The sequence below is a fragment of the Drechmeria coniospora genome, chromosome 01 (assembly GCF_001625195.1).
Source record: "Drechmeria coniospora strain ARSEF 6962 chromosome 01, whole genome shotgun sequence".
In the NCBI taxonomy this organism is placed as follows: Eukaryota; Fungi; Ascomycota; class Sordariomycetes; order Hypocreales; family Ophiocordycipitaceae; genus Drechmeria; species Drechmeria coniospora.
Genome location: NC_054389.1, coordinates 7,383,329 through 7,398,196, shown reverse-complemented (window position 1 = coordinate 7,398,196; position 14,868 = coordinate 7,383,329). Strand labels below are relative to the sequence as shown.

General features: G+C 58.1%; 5 protein-coding genes across 5 annotated transcripts; 2 read left to right on the top strand and 3 right to left on the bottom strand.

Annotated features, from left to right (window-relative positions):
- Positions 1–1,034: 1,034 nt before the first annotated feature.
- DCS_01927 (Lipopolysaccharide-modifying protein) lies at positions 1,035–3,135 on the top strand (the record flags this gene model as incomplete). Its single annotated transcript, XM_040799258.1, has 2 exons — positions 1,035–1,950; positions 2,003–3,135. 2 exons carry the CDS (start codon positions 1,035–1,037, stop codon positions 3,133–3,135), a joined length of 2,049 nt encoding a protein of 682 aa, XP_040660141.1.
- Positions 3,136–3,598: 463 nt separating this feature from the next.
- Positions 3,599–4,580, bottom strand: DCS_01926 (uncharacterized protein; the record flags this gene model as incomplete). The annotated part of the gene is made up of 2 exons (XM_040799257.1): positions 3,599–4,053; positions 4,130–4,580. 2 exons carry the CDS (start codon positions 4,578–4,580, stop codon positions 3,599–3,601), a joined length of 906 nt encoding a protein of 301 aa, XP_040660140.1.
- A 463-nt stretch (positions 4,581–5,043) lies between these two features.
- Positions 5,044–6,939, bottom strand: DCS_01925 (uncharacterized protein; the record flags this gene model as incomplete). Its single annotated transcript, XM_040799256.1, has 1 exon — positions 5,044–6,939. The coding sequence occupies one exon, from the start codon at positions 6,937–6,939 to the stop codon at positions 5,044–5,046; it is 1,896 nt and encodes a 631-aa protein (XP_040660139.1).
- A 702-nt stretch (positions 6,940–7,641) lies between these two features.
- DCS_01924 (vacuolar protein sorting-associated protein VPS4) lies at positions 7,642–9,086 on the bottom strand (the record flags this gene model as incomplete). The annotated part of the gene is made up of 3 exons (XM_040799255.1): positions 7,642–7,863; positions 7,932–8,382; positions 8,467–9,086. The coding sequence occupies 3 exons, from the start codon at positions 9,084–9,086 to the stop codon at positions 7,642–7,644; spliced, it is 1,293 nt and encodes a 430-aa protein (XP_040660138.1).
- A 706-nt stretch (positions 9,087–9,792) lies between these two features.
- On the top strand, positions 9,793–13,283 carry DCS_01923 (Mov34/MPN/PAD-1; the record flags this gene model as incomplete). Its single annotated transcript, XM_040799254.1, has 8 exons — positions 9,793–9,853; positions 9,909–9,979; positions 10,040–10,164; positions 10,224–10,334; positions 10,894–10,963; positions 11,393–11,644; positions 11,720–13,020; positions 13,103–13,283. The coding sequence occupies 8 exons, from the start codon at positions 9,793–9,795 to the stop codon at positions 13,281–13,283; spliced, it is 2,172 nt and encodes a 723-aa protein (XP_040660137.1).
- Between the last annotated feature and the right edge of the window lie 1,585 nt (positions 13,284–14,868).

The window sequence follows — 14,868 nt, the reverse complement described above, 5'->3', positions numbered from 1 at the left end:
GGACGGAGCCGGAGTACGGAGTACAAGCGCACGAGTTCTCTGCATTTCTTACAGAGTACTACTGTGCTTACCGAGTACTTTCGGACGAGTGTTCACTTGCAGTAGTTGTACATCCACTGTTGGTCAGTACAAGCACAGTACGGAGTACCTGGTACGTATTGGTACTTACAAGTGCTGTAGGTTGGGTTGGTCGAGCGGCACCTACCACTCGCCACTGGAGCCAAACCTGAACAGCTGGGCATCTACAAGTAGCTGCAAGTATCCTGCAAGTCGGGAGTACATGCACTTGCACCTACTTGCACACCTACTTGTACGGTGGGGGCTGCGAGGCCGTTCTGCATACCTAGTACCTGGTACGGGCAAGGTACGTGAACCTGTACGTATTGGACTCCCGTGTCTTGAAATCCCCTGCAGGACAGCTTTCCCCTGACGGCGCGATTTCCCTTTTGGATCTGCTTCGTGTCTCCCTTCCCTTCCCTCCTTGTTTCCTTCCACCTCGCCCATCGTCACCCTCTCACCCTCCTCACCCGTCTCCAACCTCCCATCTCCCGTCACCCCTCCGTCCCGATCGCGAGTGACAGCGAGTGCTGGCGACGACGGCCCGGCAAGCATCGGCACCCCGACACGCTCGTTTCGAACATCGACCCTGGTGACGAACATGCGTTGATGCCGGAGCATGCATCTAGGCCTGACCCTGAGAACACCACGTTGCTTCCCGTTCGCCCGTCTTCGCTCCTCTGCTCAGCCTCCTCCTCGCGTCCTTCCAGAAGCTCGGCTTGAGCGCTCCTACGCTTTCGTTCCTCACGGCGCCTCGTTGCTTCGGCCAACAGCATCCAGCTAGCAGCTGCCTCGCAATCCATATTCTGCCTCACCGTGCACCTGACGACCCTCCCGTCCCTGCCCTGACCGTTGACGGTCACCTTCTTAGCCGTCGGGACTTTGACCCTCCTCGCGTCACGACCGCGACGCCGTCCCAGCGACAAGGCCATCCTCGCTCCCATCTCCCTCACCCGACGGCAGCAAGACGAGGAAACATGGGCAAAATACTGACGCCCCGTCCCTTCCCTCGGCGGTCGTTCGGCCTCTTTCGCTACGCCCTCTTCGTCGCTCTCATGATCCTCATGCTTTACACCCTCAAGCAAAGCCGGAGCTCACTCCCAGTATACCCCGACACGGACCGGAACCGCCTGGCCGTCGCCGATCCTCCGCCACAACCTGGCACGCAAACGGCCGTCACCAAGCCCGACGAACCCGCGACGCCGCCCGACGCCGTGCAGGACGCCAAGCCCGTCGATGTCCCGCCGCCGCAGCGAGAGGCGGAGCAAAGGCAATGGCGCGGCCGCATTGACAAGACAAAGCTCTCGAACAAGGCCCCCCCCCATGCCATCGACAAGTTAATATACGATGCCCAGCACCACTTCGCCGGACTCCTCTCCAAGAGGTCCAAGACGGTCTCGCAAGCGGCCCAGGCTTATCGCAAGCAGCGCAACCGACACCCGCCCCCAGGCTTCGACAAGTGGTTCGAGTTTGCCCAGTCGCAGGGGGCCGTCATCGTCGAGGACTTTTTCGATCAAATCTACCATGACCTGGAGCCCTTCTGGGGCCTCGACCCCGCCCTCATGCGTCGGGAGGCTAGTCAATCCGACATGACCATCAACATTCGCAACGGCACCGCCTCGACAGGCTCCGATTGGTTCTGGACCAAGATTTGGCACAACATGATCAAGGAGATCGAGTCCCATCTCCCGGACATGGACGTCGCCATCAACCCCATGGACGAGCCGAGACTGGTCGTTCCGTGGGAGGATGTGGACGGCTACATGGCCAAGGCTGCCCTGTCGAAGAGGCTTCCCAAGCCCAACACGGTCGTGTCCGAGTTCGAGAATCTCCCGGAGCCCAAAACCGGCCATCTCGCCGGCGACGTTTCGGACAAGGCGTGGGAAGATACAAGTATGCCGCGGCACCCAACCCGGCGAGTTGGCAGCAGCTAACCGTCCATCAGAACCGTACTGGCACCTCGTCCGTCGTGGCTGTGCCCCCAGCAGCCTCGCCCGAACGACGCCTGAGCAGGATTCGTTCGTCGACCCTCCCGAGATCAGCACCAAGCACGCCGAAGCCCACATGTACAAGGGATACGTCTCCAACTACACCCTCTCCAACGATTTGTGCCACCAGCCCGACCTGCAGGGCCTCGAGGGCATCCTCATCGAACCGCTCTCCGTCTCGACGACCAAGGTCATGTTCCCCATGTTTGGTGGCTCCAAGCTGATGGTGAACAACGAAATCCTCCTGCCTCCGGCCATGTACTGGAACGAGGAGGAACGCTTCACCGGCGGCGACGATCACGGCGTGTCCTGGGGCGAGAAGCAGGACGTGGCCATCTGGCGCGGCGTCGCCACCGGCGGGAAGAACCGCGAGAGCAACTGGCGCGGCTTTCAACGCCACCGCTTCATCTCCATGGCCAACGGCACCAAGGTCGCCCAGGTCGAGTCGGGTGAGGCGCGGCCCGAGAACTTTGTGCTGCCCGACCCCCAGTACAATGTCCGGCCGCAAAGCGAGCAGCGCCTGGGCAAATGGATCGACGAGTGGTCGGATATGGCCTTCATCGACCTGAGCTGCGAAACACCGCAGGACGGAAAGTGTAACTACACCGATTTCTATTTCCAGATCGTTCCGGGCCTCAAGATGGCCGAGCAGTTCAGCTCCAAGTTCCTGCCGGACATTGACGGCAACTCCTTCTCGGGCCGCTACCTTGGCTTCCTGCGATCCACCTCGCTGCCCATCAAGGCAACCATCTGGCGCGAGTGGCACGACAGCCGCCTCGTCCCCTGGAAGCACTTCGTCCCCATGGACAACCGCTACTCCGACTTCTACGGCATCATGGAGTACTTTCTGGGCTACCAGGGAACAGGAAGCCACGACGCCGCGGCCGAGAAGATCGCAACCGAGGGCAAGGAGTGGGCCGAGCAGGTGCTGCGCAAGGAGGACATGCTCATCTACGTCATGCGCCTGCTGCTCGAGTACGCACGCGTCCTCGACCCACGGCGAGAAACGATGGGCTGGGTCGGTGACGTGATCAAGGACCCGTTGCTGGAGAAGACCTGGTTGAGCTGGTGGTGGTTCCGGGGCAACTAGCGAAATCACGGCGACCCGAGGTTGCTACCCCCGTGTATTTGATGGGGTCTGGCATCGATCATGTGTTTGGATACGGCCTGGCGGCGGCGTTTGGTGTCATGTCTTTTTCTCGGAACCTTAGCCCCCCCCCCCCCTGGTACGACTTTGAAGTACACTTTTCTACCTGGGTAGGTATTGTAACCCCCTCCGGGATGTTTCCCTTGTTTGTCAAATAATACACATCCTCCACCGTGTAAGAGGAGGATAGAGAGGAGAGGGTTGAAAGGAACGAAAGGGAAGGAAACAAAGTGCGAAAGGAATCGACTACCTAGAGCGATGCAGGGAGTGGCAGGTATGGCAGGTATATTAGTACAACGAACAGCGAAGTGATGCTCAGCTGACTGGCAAACATCTCACCGGCTCACAGTTTGCTTTGTTGTCGTCTGTAGTCTAGACCTGCCCAGCTGCTATCAACTTGATTCTGCTATGTTACATTGTGAGATGATCCTGGACCGTGCTCGTCTCGTTGCATCGCCGGTTCCTCGGGCTCTGCTTCATGGAAAGAAGCCAGCTTCCTTCCGGCCATCCTTTCCAGCTCCTCGGCAAGAAGTATCTTGATCGCCGGGCTGACGTACTCTTCTCGAGACAAATCGGGCTTTCCCAGCTCAGCCCGGTGCAGGCATTCGACGTAGCCGAGTTGGCAACGACTCATTTCGCTGCGCCTGCGAAGGGTGCGGACCAAGATTTTGATGGACGGGGTGTCGATGAAGCGAGCGCACAGGCCCTCCATTGGGATGCTGTTCAAGTCTGTGTTGAGCTGGACGGACAGCCAGCTGTGACCGGGCTCATCTTTGCCGTGGCGGCCAATGGTGACGCCGAAGGACTGCGGTGTCGAGTATATCGCAAGCCGGTCTGCGACGATGCTTTCGTCAGCGTGCACTGGACCTTTCACGAGGCAGTCCGGCGCGGGGGCGGCATAGAGTAGGTCAAGTCAGGGGCGAGGAATTGGGCGTACCCATGCCCGTCCCGTTGGCCGTACGGACGATGCCGGGTTTGAGATACTTGGTAAAGCGCTCAACATGCTGCGCCTTCAGCAGCAACGTCATCATTTCCAGCATGCTCCCCTTCGTTCTCCTCTCGTCCGAAGGGTCAAAGACGCCCTCGACGGTGACCGTCATGTTGCGCCACTCGGGCGAGTCGCCGGGGCCTCCCAGGTGCAGCATGGCTGGCACCTTGTAGCCGGGCACCCAGCAGGCACTCTCGGACCGCCAGCAGGCTTCGCGAACGATGCGCGGTGCGAATTCCCACGGCCGCTCGTTGAGGGGCCACGGGTGCGCGTGGTCGGACAGGAGGGCTTGGGCACAGAATTTGTGGCAGGTCCTCTTGAACAACTTGTCACTCCTGTATCTGTGGAGCATGTTGCCGGCGACAGGGGCCGCGAGCAGGGCGAGGAGCAAGGAGAGCATCGTGTCGCCAGGATCGCGTATGGTCGAGCTTGTCGTCTTCACGGTAACTGTGGCAATGGTGGAGACGGTGTTGCGGGCTTGCTTTGACCGAAGCTGTATTATTTTTATAGTATCAATCCTGTCAGAAACAGAGTTCGTCGTGTTCGAGGTGCCCGTCATCAACAGCGCATCTTGGTCCGGTCCAAGGTTCAGCTTCGTTTAATCGCGCCCAAGGAGGCATGGGAGCGAGAAGTATGCGAACGGCCCGTCCAGGCGACTTATGTTTTGTTTGAGTTTGGCAAGAAAAACATGCAGCCGGGTTTGCAGGTGGTTGGACGTGCGGGCGACGAGCGTGCAGCAACACGCTCGTACGCGTATGTGCACGGAGGAATAACAACCGACACCTGCTCACCTGTTGCTCGTGCACACGTACAAGTACTCGCAGGTAGAGTTATACTCTAGGCGATTAGAGTTTGGCAGAGTTTCAAAACGCCAATCCTCCTGCGCTAGACTTGACGTCGTCGTCGTCCGCGTCCGCGTCCACATCCTCGACCAGCCGGCCCAGCATCTGGCTGTAGGTTGGGCGGAAAGGCCAGTCCATCCAGGCCTGCATAATCTCGGCCCACTGTGCCTCGTTCAAGGAGCGGGCGGTGAGGGCGCCGTGACCTGTCATGGGCGTGCCGCCGCGTCCATGGTCACGCACACTGGGGCAATTTTCGACGAGGTCGCCGAAGCCGGCCCAGAGGCCTTCCATGGCTCTGCGGACGGGAAGCAGGGTGTTGTGGAACCAATAGCGCAGCATGACCTCGGACATGTCTCCGGAGCGGGTGCTGGACGGACCATGCTGGCGGAAGAGGGCGTGCATGGCCTTGGGCTGGATGTCCAGCAGGGCCGTCGGCGCGTTGGGGAAGAACTCGTCGGCTCGGATCGAGAGCGGCTCGTACGCGCGCCGGTCCCACAGGAGGGCGGGGGGGTCCTGGCGGAAGAGGTGATAGCCGTCCCGGATGGTGTTGAACTCGTTGCGTGCATTCTTTTTGAGATTATCGATCCGATCGTTCCAAGCCGCGTCGGCGGTCGCAAAGTCCGATGTGGACGAGCCACGGTTCATACCAGATGTCGATATCGCCTCGTGCTCCTGAAGGAGGCCGAGGTACGTCAGACCGTCCTCCCTGTCGTACTTCTCTCGCTGTCGCAGTGCTTTGAGTCGGCTCGGGGCCGAGGCGGACTTTGCTCTGCCGAGCGCCTGTTCGAGGTCCTCCAGCTCCTGCTTGAAGGGTCGCGACAAGGTCGGCGGATGAAGGCCGGCGAGCTTCTTGCCCATCAGGGACGGTTCTGCCGCCGCGTTCGTGTATGCCAACGTCTCGCGACCGTTGGGCATCGTCAATCCTCGGGCGGCCATGCGCTCGAGCGTGTTGTAGGCCGACTCCTTGTTGATCCACTCGTCGCGCAGCGCGTAGCGATCCTCGACCTCGGCATCGAGCCCGGCGACCTCGTGTATCCAGTCGCACGACAGCTCGGCCTCGAAGGCGCTGCGCCTGCGACGGTTGATGGAACGAGGCAGCAGCCTGCGCTTGTCCTCGTCGTTGACCCAGACAAGCATGCGGACCAGACCATAGCGCTGGAAGAGTGACGAGGTCCGGATGCTCGACATGAGCTGGTACATGACCATGGTGCTGATGCTATCGAACCCGTTGTAGGCCTTTTTGGGGAACGTCGAGAGGTTTGCCGTGACGAGAAGAGTGTCGTTGCGGTTGTGGCTGTCCTTGTGCATCTCCTCCTGCCCGGAGAGCTGGGTACGAATCATCTCCAGCAGGTCCTTCCAGATGATGCCGGACTTGGCTATCAGATGAACCTTGTCGTTCTTGGCGAGGAGGTCGGTCAAGAAGGGGCGGTAGAGGTCGGCATCGAGGTCCATCATGACATGCCGGCGCGGTTCGAGGAAGTCGTGCAACTTTCGGCTCCAGACACCAGCTCCGGGGTTCAAGTCGACGAGATCACATCCGCGGTGCCGTTCGAGCGATGTCCCAATGTACTTGATGATATCGTCTGCTCGCTCGCCCGTCAGCATCTCTCCAGCAGAACCGTTCCGCAAAGGCCGTCGGACCAAAGACGTACCGCAAAGGGGCTCGCTCACGATGTTGACCCTGCGTGGCTCGACAACCCGCAGGGCGTCGGCCTTTTGGCGTCCCCTACGCCGTCTCCATACACCAGTCTCGTCCAGCTGCCGTGCAACATCGCTCGCCACCGCCAGCATCGACGGCGTCGTCAACTTTTTTGCCGACGCCAATGCCCTCCTCCCGCCGACCTGCAGACCAGCCGGGGGTCGGCCGACCAGCCTCGTGAAGGTTCGCGGTGCATCTCGCAGCAGAGAATCCAACATGGAGTTGACTGTGATGATTATGGGGAGAGCGGAAGGCCGTCTTTTACATGCCTCTTCGAGTCAGGCTGGAATGTAGTCACATCGTTCGAATTCTCCCATCTTGAAAGATGGGAGTTTGGATAGTCGTGCCCGAGCACAATTTTTGGTGGGAAACCACAGATAGGGTACATCCACATGTACACCTTGGAGTGCCCGAGATGTAAGGCGTCAATGGAACTATCACGACGACTAAAAAAAAATATACAGTACTCCGTACAGCTAATACTCTTGTCTACTCCTCCGGCCATGTCGCATTTGAATCATCTATAAAAACAAAAAGTAGGATGATAGCAAAGAGTCAATCCTTGAGCGGAGCCAAGGGTCAAGTGAAGACATGCCTGTCGCTCGCTGGTGGGCAGTTGCTCGTTTCAGCGTGCCATCCAAAGGTGCATATTCGAAGTGTCAGGCAGACAAATGGAATATGTCGAATCGGCGTTGCAGCGTTGTGTCAATGCCAAAATCGAGCGGCATAAACCGTGAGGCTGAGCGTCGGGCGCGCACATCCCTTGCTTCGCTCTCCGTAGGCAAGAACGCAATTCACATTTACAAGGCTACTGGCCGCGACACGCATCAATCGTGCTTGGCAGCTGCCCTCGCCACATGGCCCAGAAAACTCCCCAAGACGCCGTTCTCCCCATCATTCGAGGCAAATGCACTGCTGCGTCAAGCGCCTTCGCTGCCAAACTCGTTCGTCCAATCGATCTGCTTCTCGATGTCGTCTTTCGACACCGTCGGATGCGAGTCATCCAGCGCGAGCTCGAAATCTTTCAGCATCACGTCCGGAGCAAGCAGCTCGTCCGAGTTGACATCGTCGTATGTCATTTCCATCCTGTCGGCATCGCCCGGCGAGCAAGGGGTCAACATTCGCTTCCCGTCTTTCATGACCTGACTGGCGGGTTAGCACCTCACGGCGTCCCTGGCCAGACCCGAGAGCGTTTCGACAGGGGACGTACCGGCTTGAAGTGCGTGGCTTGCAGGATCTTCCGCACCGGCCGCATCAGTGCCTGCTGCACGACGTTCGTGATGTCGCTTCCGGAGAAGCCATCGGACTTGGCGGCCAAGACGTTGTAGTCGCTCGATTGCAGGGCCGTGTCGGTGTCGCCGATGGCGAGCTTGAACATCCTCGCCCGGCCGTTGATGTCGGGCAATCCGATGTGGACGCGCCGTTGGAAGCGTCGGCGGATGGCGGCGTCGAGCTGCCACGGAATGTTGGTTGCGCCGAGCACGAGTATCCCCTTGCTGTCGTTGCCGACGCCGTCCATCTGAACGAGAATCTCCGTCTTGATGCGGCGTGAGGCCTCGGACTCGCCTTCGCCGCGGGGGCCGCAGAGCGCATCGATTTCGTCAATGAATATCACCGAAGGCTTGTTCTCCCGCGCCATGGAGAAGAGCAGCTTGACGAGGCTAGTGGACGAGGTGGTCAGCATCATTCCTTTCGGTTCCCCTCGTCATCCCCCCCCCCCCTCCACCACCCACGGCGAGTCGTACCGTTCACTTTCACCCATCCACTTGCTCACGAGGTCTGAACTGCTGATGCTGAAAAATGTGCTGTTCGCTTCCGTCGCGACGGCCTTGGCGAGGTAACTCTTACCCGTGCCAGGCGGTCCGTAGAGCAATATGCCCTTCCATGCTTGTCGTTTCCCCTGGAACAGGCTAGGGAACTTGATGGGTAGCACGACGGCCTCCTTCAACGTGTCCTTGGCACCTTCCAGACCGGCAATGTCCTCCCACCGCACGTTGGGCCTCTCTTGCAGAATGGCACCCTCGAGCGCGTTTCGTAGCTTCTTGCTGTCGTCGTCGTCGGCCGAGCCCTTGGCCTTGCCTCCGCTCGACCCATTGACGCCCATGAGAGACTTGCCGCCGTTGGCGTTGCTTTCGTTTTCCGACTGCAGGAATTGCTTGAGCTTCTCGGCACGGTCGAGGTAGGTCGCCATCTTCTCCTGCATCGTGGCCTTGAGCGCCTTGTTCTTTTCCCACTTCAGCGCCTTGACCCAGAGCTCCATCGACGACATGTAGAGGTCGAACGCTTGCTGGTACTCCTTGTTGTGATCCGCCGCGATGGCCTTCTGGACCTCGGCGATGGCCCGGTCTCGGAAGTTGGTCGACATGGCGAATGGTCGGGTCAGAGGGAGCGCTCAAGGGTCACTGACGATCGACAAGCTCGGGTGCCGTCTCGAGCTCGAGCGGCCGCTTGGTTCGCGCGAGAAGCTCGAGGCGCCAACGGACTAGTCTCGCTCCCTTTCGGTGGGACGAAGTTCGACGTTGGAGCGCAGCGTACGTGTACACATGCACATGAAAGTAGGTGCTGGCGCGGAGGTGAATTGCCGATGGTGGATGGATGATGAAGTAACGCCAGGTGTACGGTGTAATAGTGGTCGCCTGCTCGTGCTTCCCTGCCCTGGCATTGGCGGGGTAGCATGTACATGCTCATTCACAAGTGTACTTGCAGGTACATGCAATGCTATCAGCGTCGGAGGTAATACGCCCATGAGCTACTAGTACAAGTGGGTTGTGAACTTATGCTTCGTTGTACCTACAAGTACTATACTTGTATTACCTACAAGAGGTACTTACAATGGTATCGGGGGGGGGAGGGGGGGGGCGCCCTGGTAGGTGATTTAGAAATTTGGTGGGGCAGCAGCATCTCGATACCCTCCCGCCAGAGCGCGGCGTGGATGACCATGGAGACACGTTCCAACACCCTACTCGAACCAAGCCGTGCAGCGTTTTCCGAATCCATCCATCAGAGAGAAAAGGAGGGGCGTCGCCGAAGACTCTGAAGTTCTAGGTCGTAGCCGACTCGCCTTCGCGACCATGGCGGACGTTCAATCCCAGCTGCAGTCACTCACGGAGGACTATCAAAAACTTCAGCAAGGTTCGTTGCTGCTCTCACAGACCTTGCCAGGCATGATCTGACAAGAAGCGGGTAGACTTGCAAAATGTTGTTGCATCACGTCAAAAGCTCGAGGGACAGAGGCAAGAGAACGCCGGCGTCCAAAAGGTTCGTTTCCGACCGCTGCGAGAGATATCTGGGTGCTTCGCGTCGCTCACACGCGGACAGGAGTTTGACACGATGGCCGAGGATGAGACGATTTACAAGCTGATGGGACCCGTTCTCCTCAAGCAAGACAAGGTAGAAGCTGAGAGCACAGTGAAGGGACGACTGGACTTCATCACGGGCGAAATGTGAGACGAACTCTTCACTTGCCGTGCCTCCATTGCCCTTGGCTGACTTGGTAATGCAGCGCACGGCTAGAAGATACAATCCGAGAAATTCAGGAGAAGATGAACAAGAAGAAGGCCGAGATCATCCAGATCCAGGCGTCGGCCCAGGCGCAGCCCCCCGGAGAGGGCAGGTAACGAGCCCCATGATGAGCACGAAAATTCCAGTCGATTTGCTCTGCGAATAAGAGTTCGTGGCAGTGCCGTGCCGCTTGGCATTTCCACCCAAGATTGTGACTTCCGGCGCTCTATCCTTGTCCTGCTTCTGGTTTGCACTTTTTATAGTGCTGCCGAGTTGGCAGGCAAGAACTGCTTGCGCGATGACGGGAGAATGACAACTGCCTCCTTCACTCTTTTGTAGTAGCATAGGACCTAGCTCGCGCCTAGCGTACAGGTGATCATGTCGGGAATGTGGATGCGATTTTCGGATCAAGTCTCAAAGAGAATGCGGAAAGAGAATGCGGGAAGCGAGAAACGAGGAAAAGACAGCACAACAGTGCTACGAAGGTTGGCATCGACAGCCATTTGGGGGGAAGCTCAAAGCTGGATGTGTACTGTTCCTTGGGCTGAGGCACTTTCTATCGTCCCCGCAAGGTTCCGACGCAATTGGAACACTTGACCTGCCAAAGGGATAGGGTGGTAGGGCCTCGACACCTGAGACCTGAGAGCTTGCTGCTGTGACATACGTTTCAGTCACCGTCTTGGCCTAGGCCGCCCATTGCCTAAAAGTGTTGGTACTATCAATGCTGCAAAGGACTGGATAGTACGGAGTACCAGGCGGTCCTTACCTACTGTACTGTACTCCGTAGGTACTAGGTACTACCTAAGTACTTGGTAGCATTATTACTTAACGTACTCCGTACCTGCTCAGCATTAGACTACTTACTAGGTACTTGCTTGTTGTAGGTGTAGGCCATATTAGTGCTTAATACTGTAGTACGCAAGGGTGGCAGGTACTTGGTACATGGTGCCAATCGTGCCAAACCAGCTGCTTCTGACCCCACCAAAACTCTCCCCATCTCTCAGCTGTGTCACCTGTGACCTCCCGCACCCAGAACGCGTCGCAACTCACGACGTCGTCACCAATCTCGAGACCTCCAAGCAGACTAGACATCGGCCGGCACACTCCGCTTCAGCTTCAGAGTACATCCGGAGAAATCACCACCGATGGGAGCACGACTGACTGTCATAGTATGACTTTGCCTGCCACAAGATCCTGGAGCCTGTGATCGCCCCGGACCTCTGTCGATCGTTGCAAACCTCCCGGGCTCGATCTGCCGTTGACATCATCCAAGACGAGAATGAGATGGAGGGTAACTCCTTTTCACGCCCTGCGCGTCCGCAGACGGTTGAATCACTTGTCACGCAGGCCGAATCGTTCAACTTCAACGGCAACATACCCTTCAGGCACTGGGTCCGAGCTGCCGACACCTTGTTCCAAGAGGTGCGGCGACCGTCTCTGCTGCTCTTACTTGCACCAATATCGTCGATATGGTTTGCTGACCGGTATCCTTGGCAGGCACATTTCGCTCTCAACGAAGGCGACTATGCCAGAGCATACATGATGTTCTATCGACAATCCGTTCTCGTCATCAAGTGTATGCCTACGCACCCCTACTTCAAGGACGCGGAAAATGCAAAGATATGGAAGTCACTATCGAGGCGAGTCGACAGGGAAATATTGCCCGACATGGAGCACCTGAAGCCCATAATCAAGCGTGATTACCTTGAATGGGAGAAGCTGTCCGAGAACGACGGCCAACAGCCGCCGGCGCACACGCCGTCGAGCTACGAAGACTACGCGAGAAGAGACCCCAGCCTCAGCGGCCATGCCAAAGTCCTCGATGCCTCCGAGCATCAGGAACTGGCTGTCGACTTGGCTCAAAAGGAGCTAGCTCGGAGAGACACGGTCAGGCGGCAGTCTCGGTTTCCCCTCTCCTCCCGCCACGAAGCCTTTGTGCACACCAACGCAGAACAAGGCGGCTCTGTCCGGAGAGACAACGGATCCGGGGCCGAAAACGATGGCGATATGCGTAGCCAGATGGAAGAGGCGAGACGAGCGCTGGGTTCCGGTCGGCAAGCGGCAAGTGCTGAAGCCAGCATCCGCCATGGGCCGACGTCCAACACCGCTCCGGTTCACTACAGCTATCCTTCCATCTCCAAATCCGAGGCAGTACGGTACGACACTAGCCATTCGCCGGTGGAAACGGTGCCGAATCGACCACCGAAGGAGAGCTTGCGTTTGTCGGATGGAAAGGGCGGCCACATTCGTTCCCTCGATCACGCCTCGCTGCCTGCTGTTCCTGGCAAAATCCCTCTCGAGACCCGGTTGAGGCCACCATCTGCGCTGGCCGACAGACCCTTTCTCCCCCCCAAAGCACCGCTGGATGGGCCCTCGATGCCGAGGAAAGAGCGGTTCGCGTTCAAGCCCGGGGCGTATCTGGAGAACGGTGATCCCATTCGGTCCATTTTCCTTCCGAGTCAGCTACGGTCCAGCTTCCTCGACATTGCCTCGGAGAACACGCGAGCCGGACTGGAGATGTGCGGAATCCTCTGCGGCACACCGGTCAACAATGCCTTGTTCGTGCGATGTCTTTTGATTCCCGACCAAAAGTGCACCTCCGACACGTGCGAGACGGAGAACGAGGGTGCCATGTTCGACTACTGTGCGAGCGAGGACCTGATGGTTCTGGGATGGATTCACACCCACCCCACGCAGACGTGCTTCATGAGCTCTCGCGACCTGCACACACATGCCGGCTATCAGGTCATGATGCCTGAGAGTATCGCGATTGTTTGTGCCCCACGCTTTGATCCATCGTACGTGTTGTGCCCTGCGAAGCGAGCGAAAGACATCCCCTGCCGTTCCAAGTGAAGCACGCATGCTAAGGTCGCGTCACAGATATGGGATATTTCGGCTCACCCACCCACCTGGCCTCGACCACATTCTGGATTGCAAGCACCAAGATACCTTCCATCAGCACTCTATCGGGAACATTTACACGAAAGCGGAGCACCCGTACGGCCACGTGTACGAAAGCGATAAGATGCCTTTCTACGTACAGGACCTGCGAACGAAGTAGCGTCGGCCTGCGGCAGCGGCTTGTTCTTCATCCCGGAACCGAGTGTGAACCGTTCGGCCGTGCTCTCGCCGTCCCGAACCGTACGCGGCTGTTGAGAATACTTGTACGGATACAGAAGGTTGCTGCGAGCCATCGGAGCCTAGGATGATTGCAAGCGTCGGGCTGTTTCGAAAGGGTGAAGAAGAGCCATCATGTCGAGACTACACATGCCGAGGACCGACGACACTTGTGATTCGATTGGGTGGCCGACGGGCAATTAAATCATGATGAGCGCCTACCATTCTCCGTGTGAGCCCGCGGCGGCTGCGATTTGGATGCATCTCTCTCCTCTCGAGGCCGGCACGACGCAAACTTACACCTACTCCCATGTACGATACAAGCAAGCATGGATACTTGTAAGGGTGGGAAAGGGCGAAGCGATGCGGCATAAATCCTTACTCGGCCGCTCCGGCGACGTTACAGTCGAATTTCGACTGCAGAATACACAGACGAAGGCCATGCTGCTGCCGTGTAAATGTGGGCTTGAACCGTCGAAAAGCCAATCTGAACCAGCGTCTGCGACCGACGCGGGATGAGAAGCGAAATGGACCGTTTTCCGTGGCTTGCTACATGTCTTGAATGGGACAAGGGATGACCACTGCAGATGCCAATGCCACTCTATATTTGCTTCTGCCGACGTTGCATTGCAGGACGGCTGAATCACTTCAGCACGCCACTGGAAGGAGGGGACTGCATAATCACGCCCCGACTGGAGTTCATTCACAGCACGTACGCATTTGGTGCGTCCATTTCAGGTCGGGGAAAGCCCACAGATGATACATCAGTTGTCGGCCGAGGAACAGGCGCCAGGGGGGGCAATGGTCATGCTGCCAGGGAGCCGGCGTCGGTGATCTCTCGAGTATGGCTCGTCGTCGAGCTCGTCACCTGCTGACACGCGCAGAGTTGAGCTTCGTTGGAGGCACGGAACAGAGTGAAGTGCACGCTCAGCCGGGCCGCGATGGAATGGAACGGAGAACGGGCTGAGGCTTGCAAGGGCCTTCGGGCCGGCGTCTTGAACCAGAACCTTCAGGGATGATTAGCTGCGAACGCATAGCAAATCACGCCCCTTCATTGACCCTAGCTTCACCAGGCGCGTTTCTGATTGTGCCGGCATAAGCAGTCGGGTCGATATCCCTGCCGCGACGGCTCGGGCCTCGAAAAGGAGACGGCAGCCGATTCGCCCTCGTCGCCGCAAAACCACCCCCTGTCTGACAAGCGTTGAAAACCAAACAATGTGCTCGGACAAATTAGCAATTCTTCTTAGCAAATACGACGTCGTCTCCATGCCACCTTGCTCACAACCGATCGATTGCCATTGGTCTTTGCTCGCTGCAACTCTGCGCGACGAGATAAATGAGAATACGAGTGAGCACAACTAGGACGTGATATCGGCCTACACCTACCATTGACACCCCCCACCTCCCCCCCTTCCCTTTTTCCCCGGATTCACAGGACTGCTACCCGCTCGTATCGGTCTGGAAGCACGGCTGTCCAACTAGACGATCCGAGTGTCGGCACTTTTGCACGGCTGGCTGGTTGAATCGCA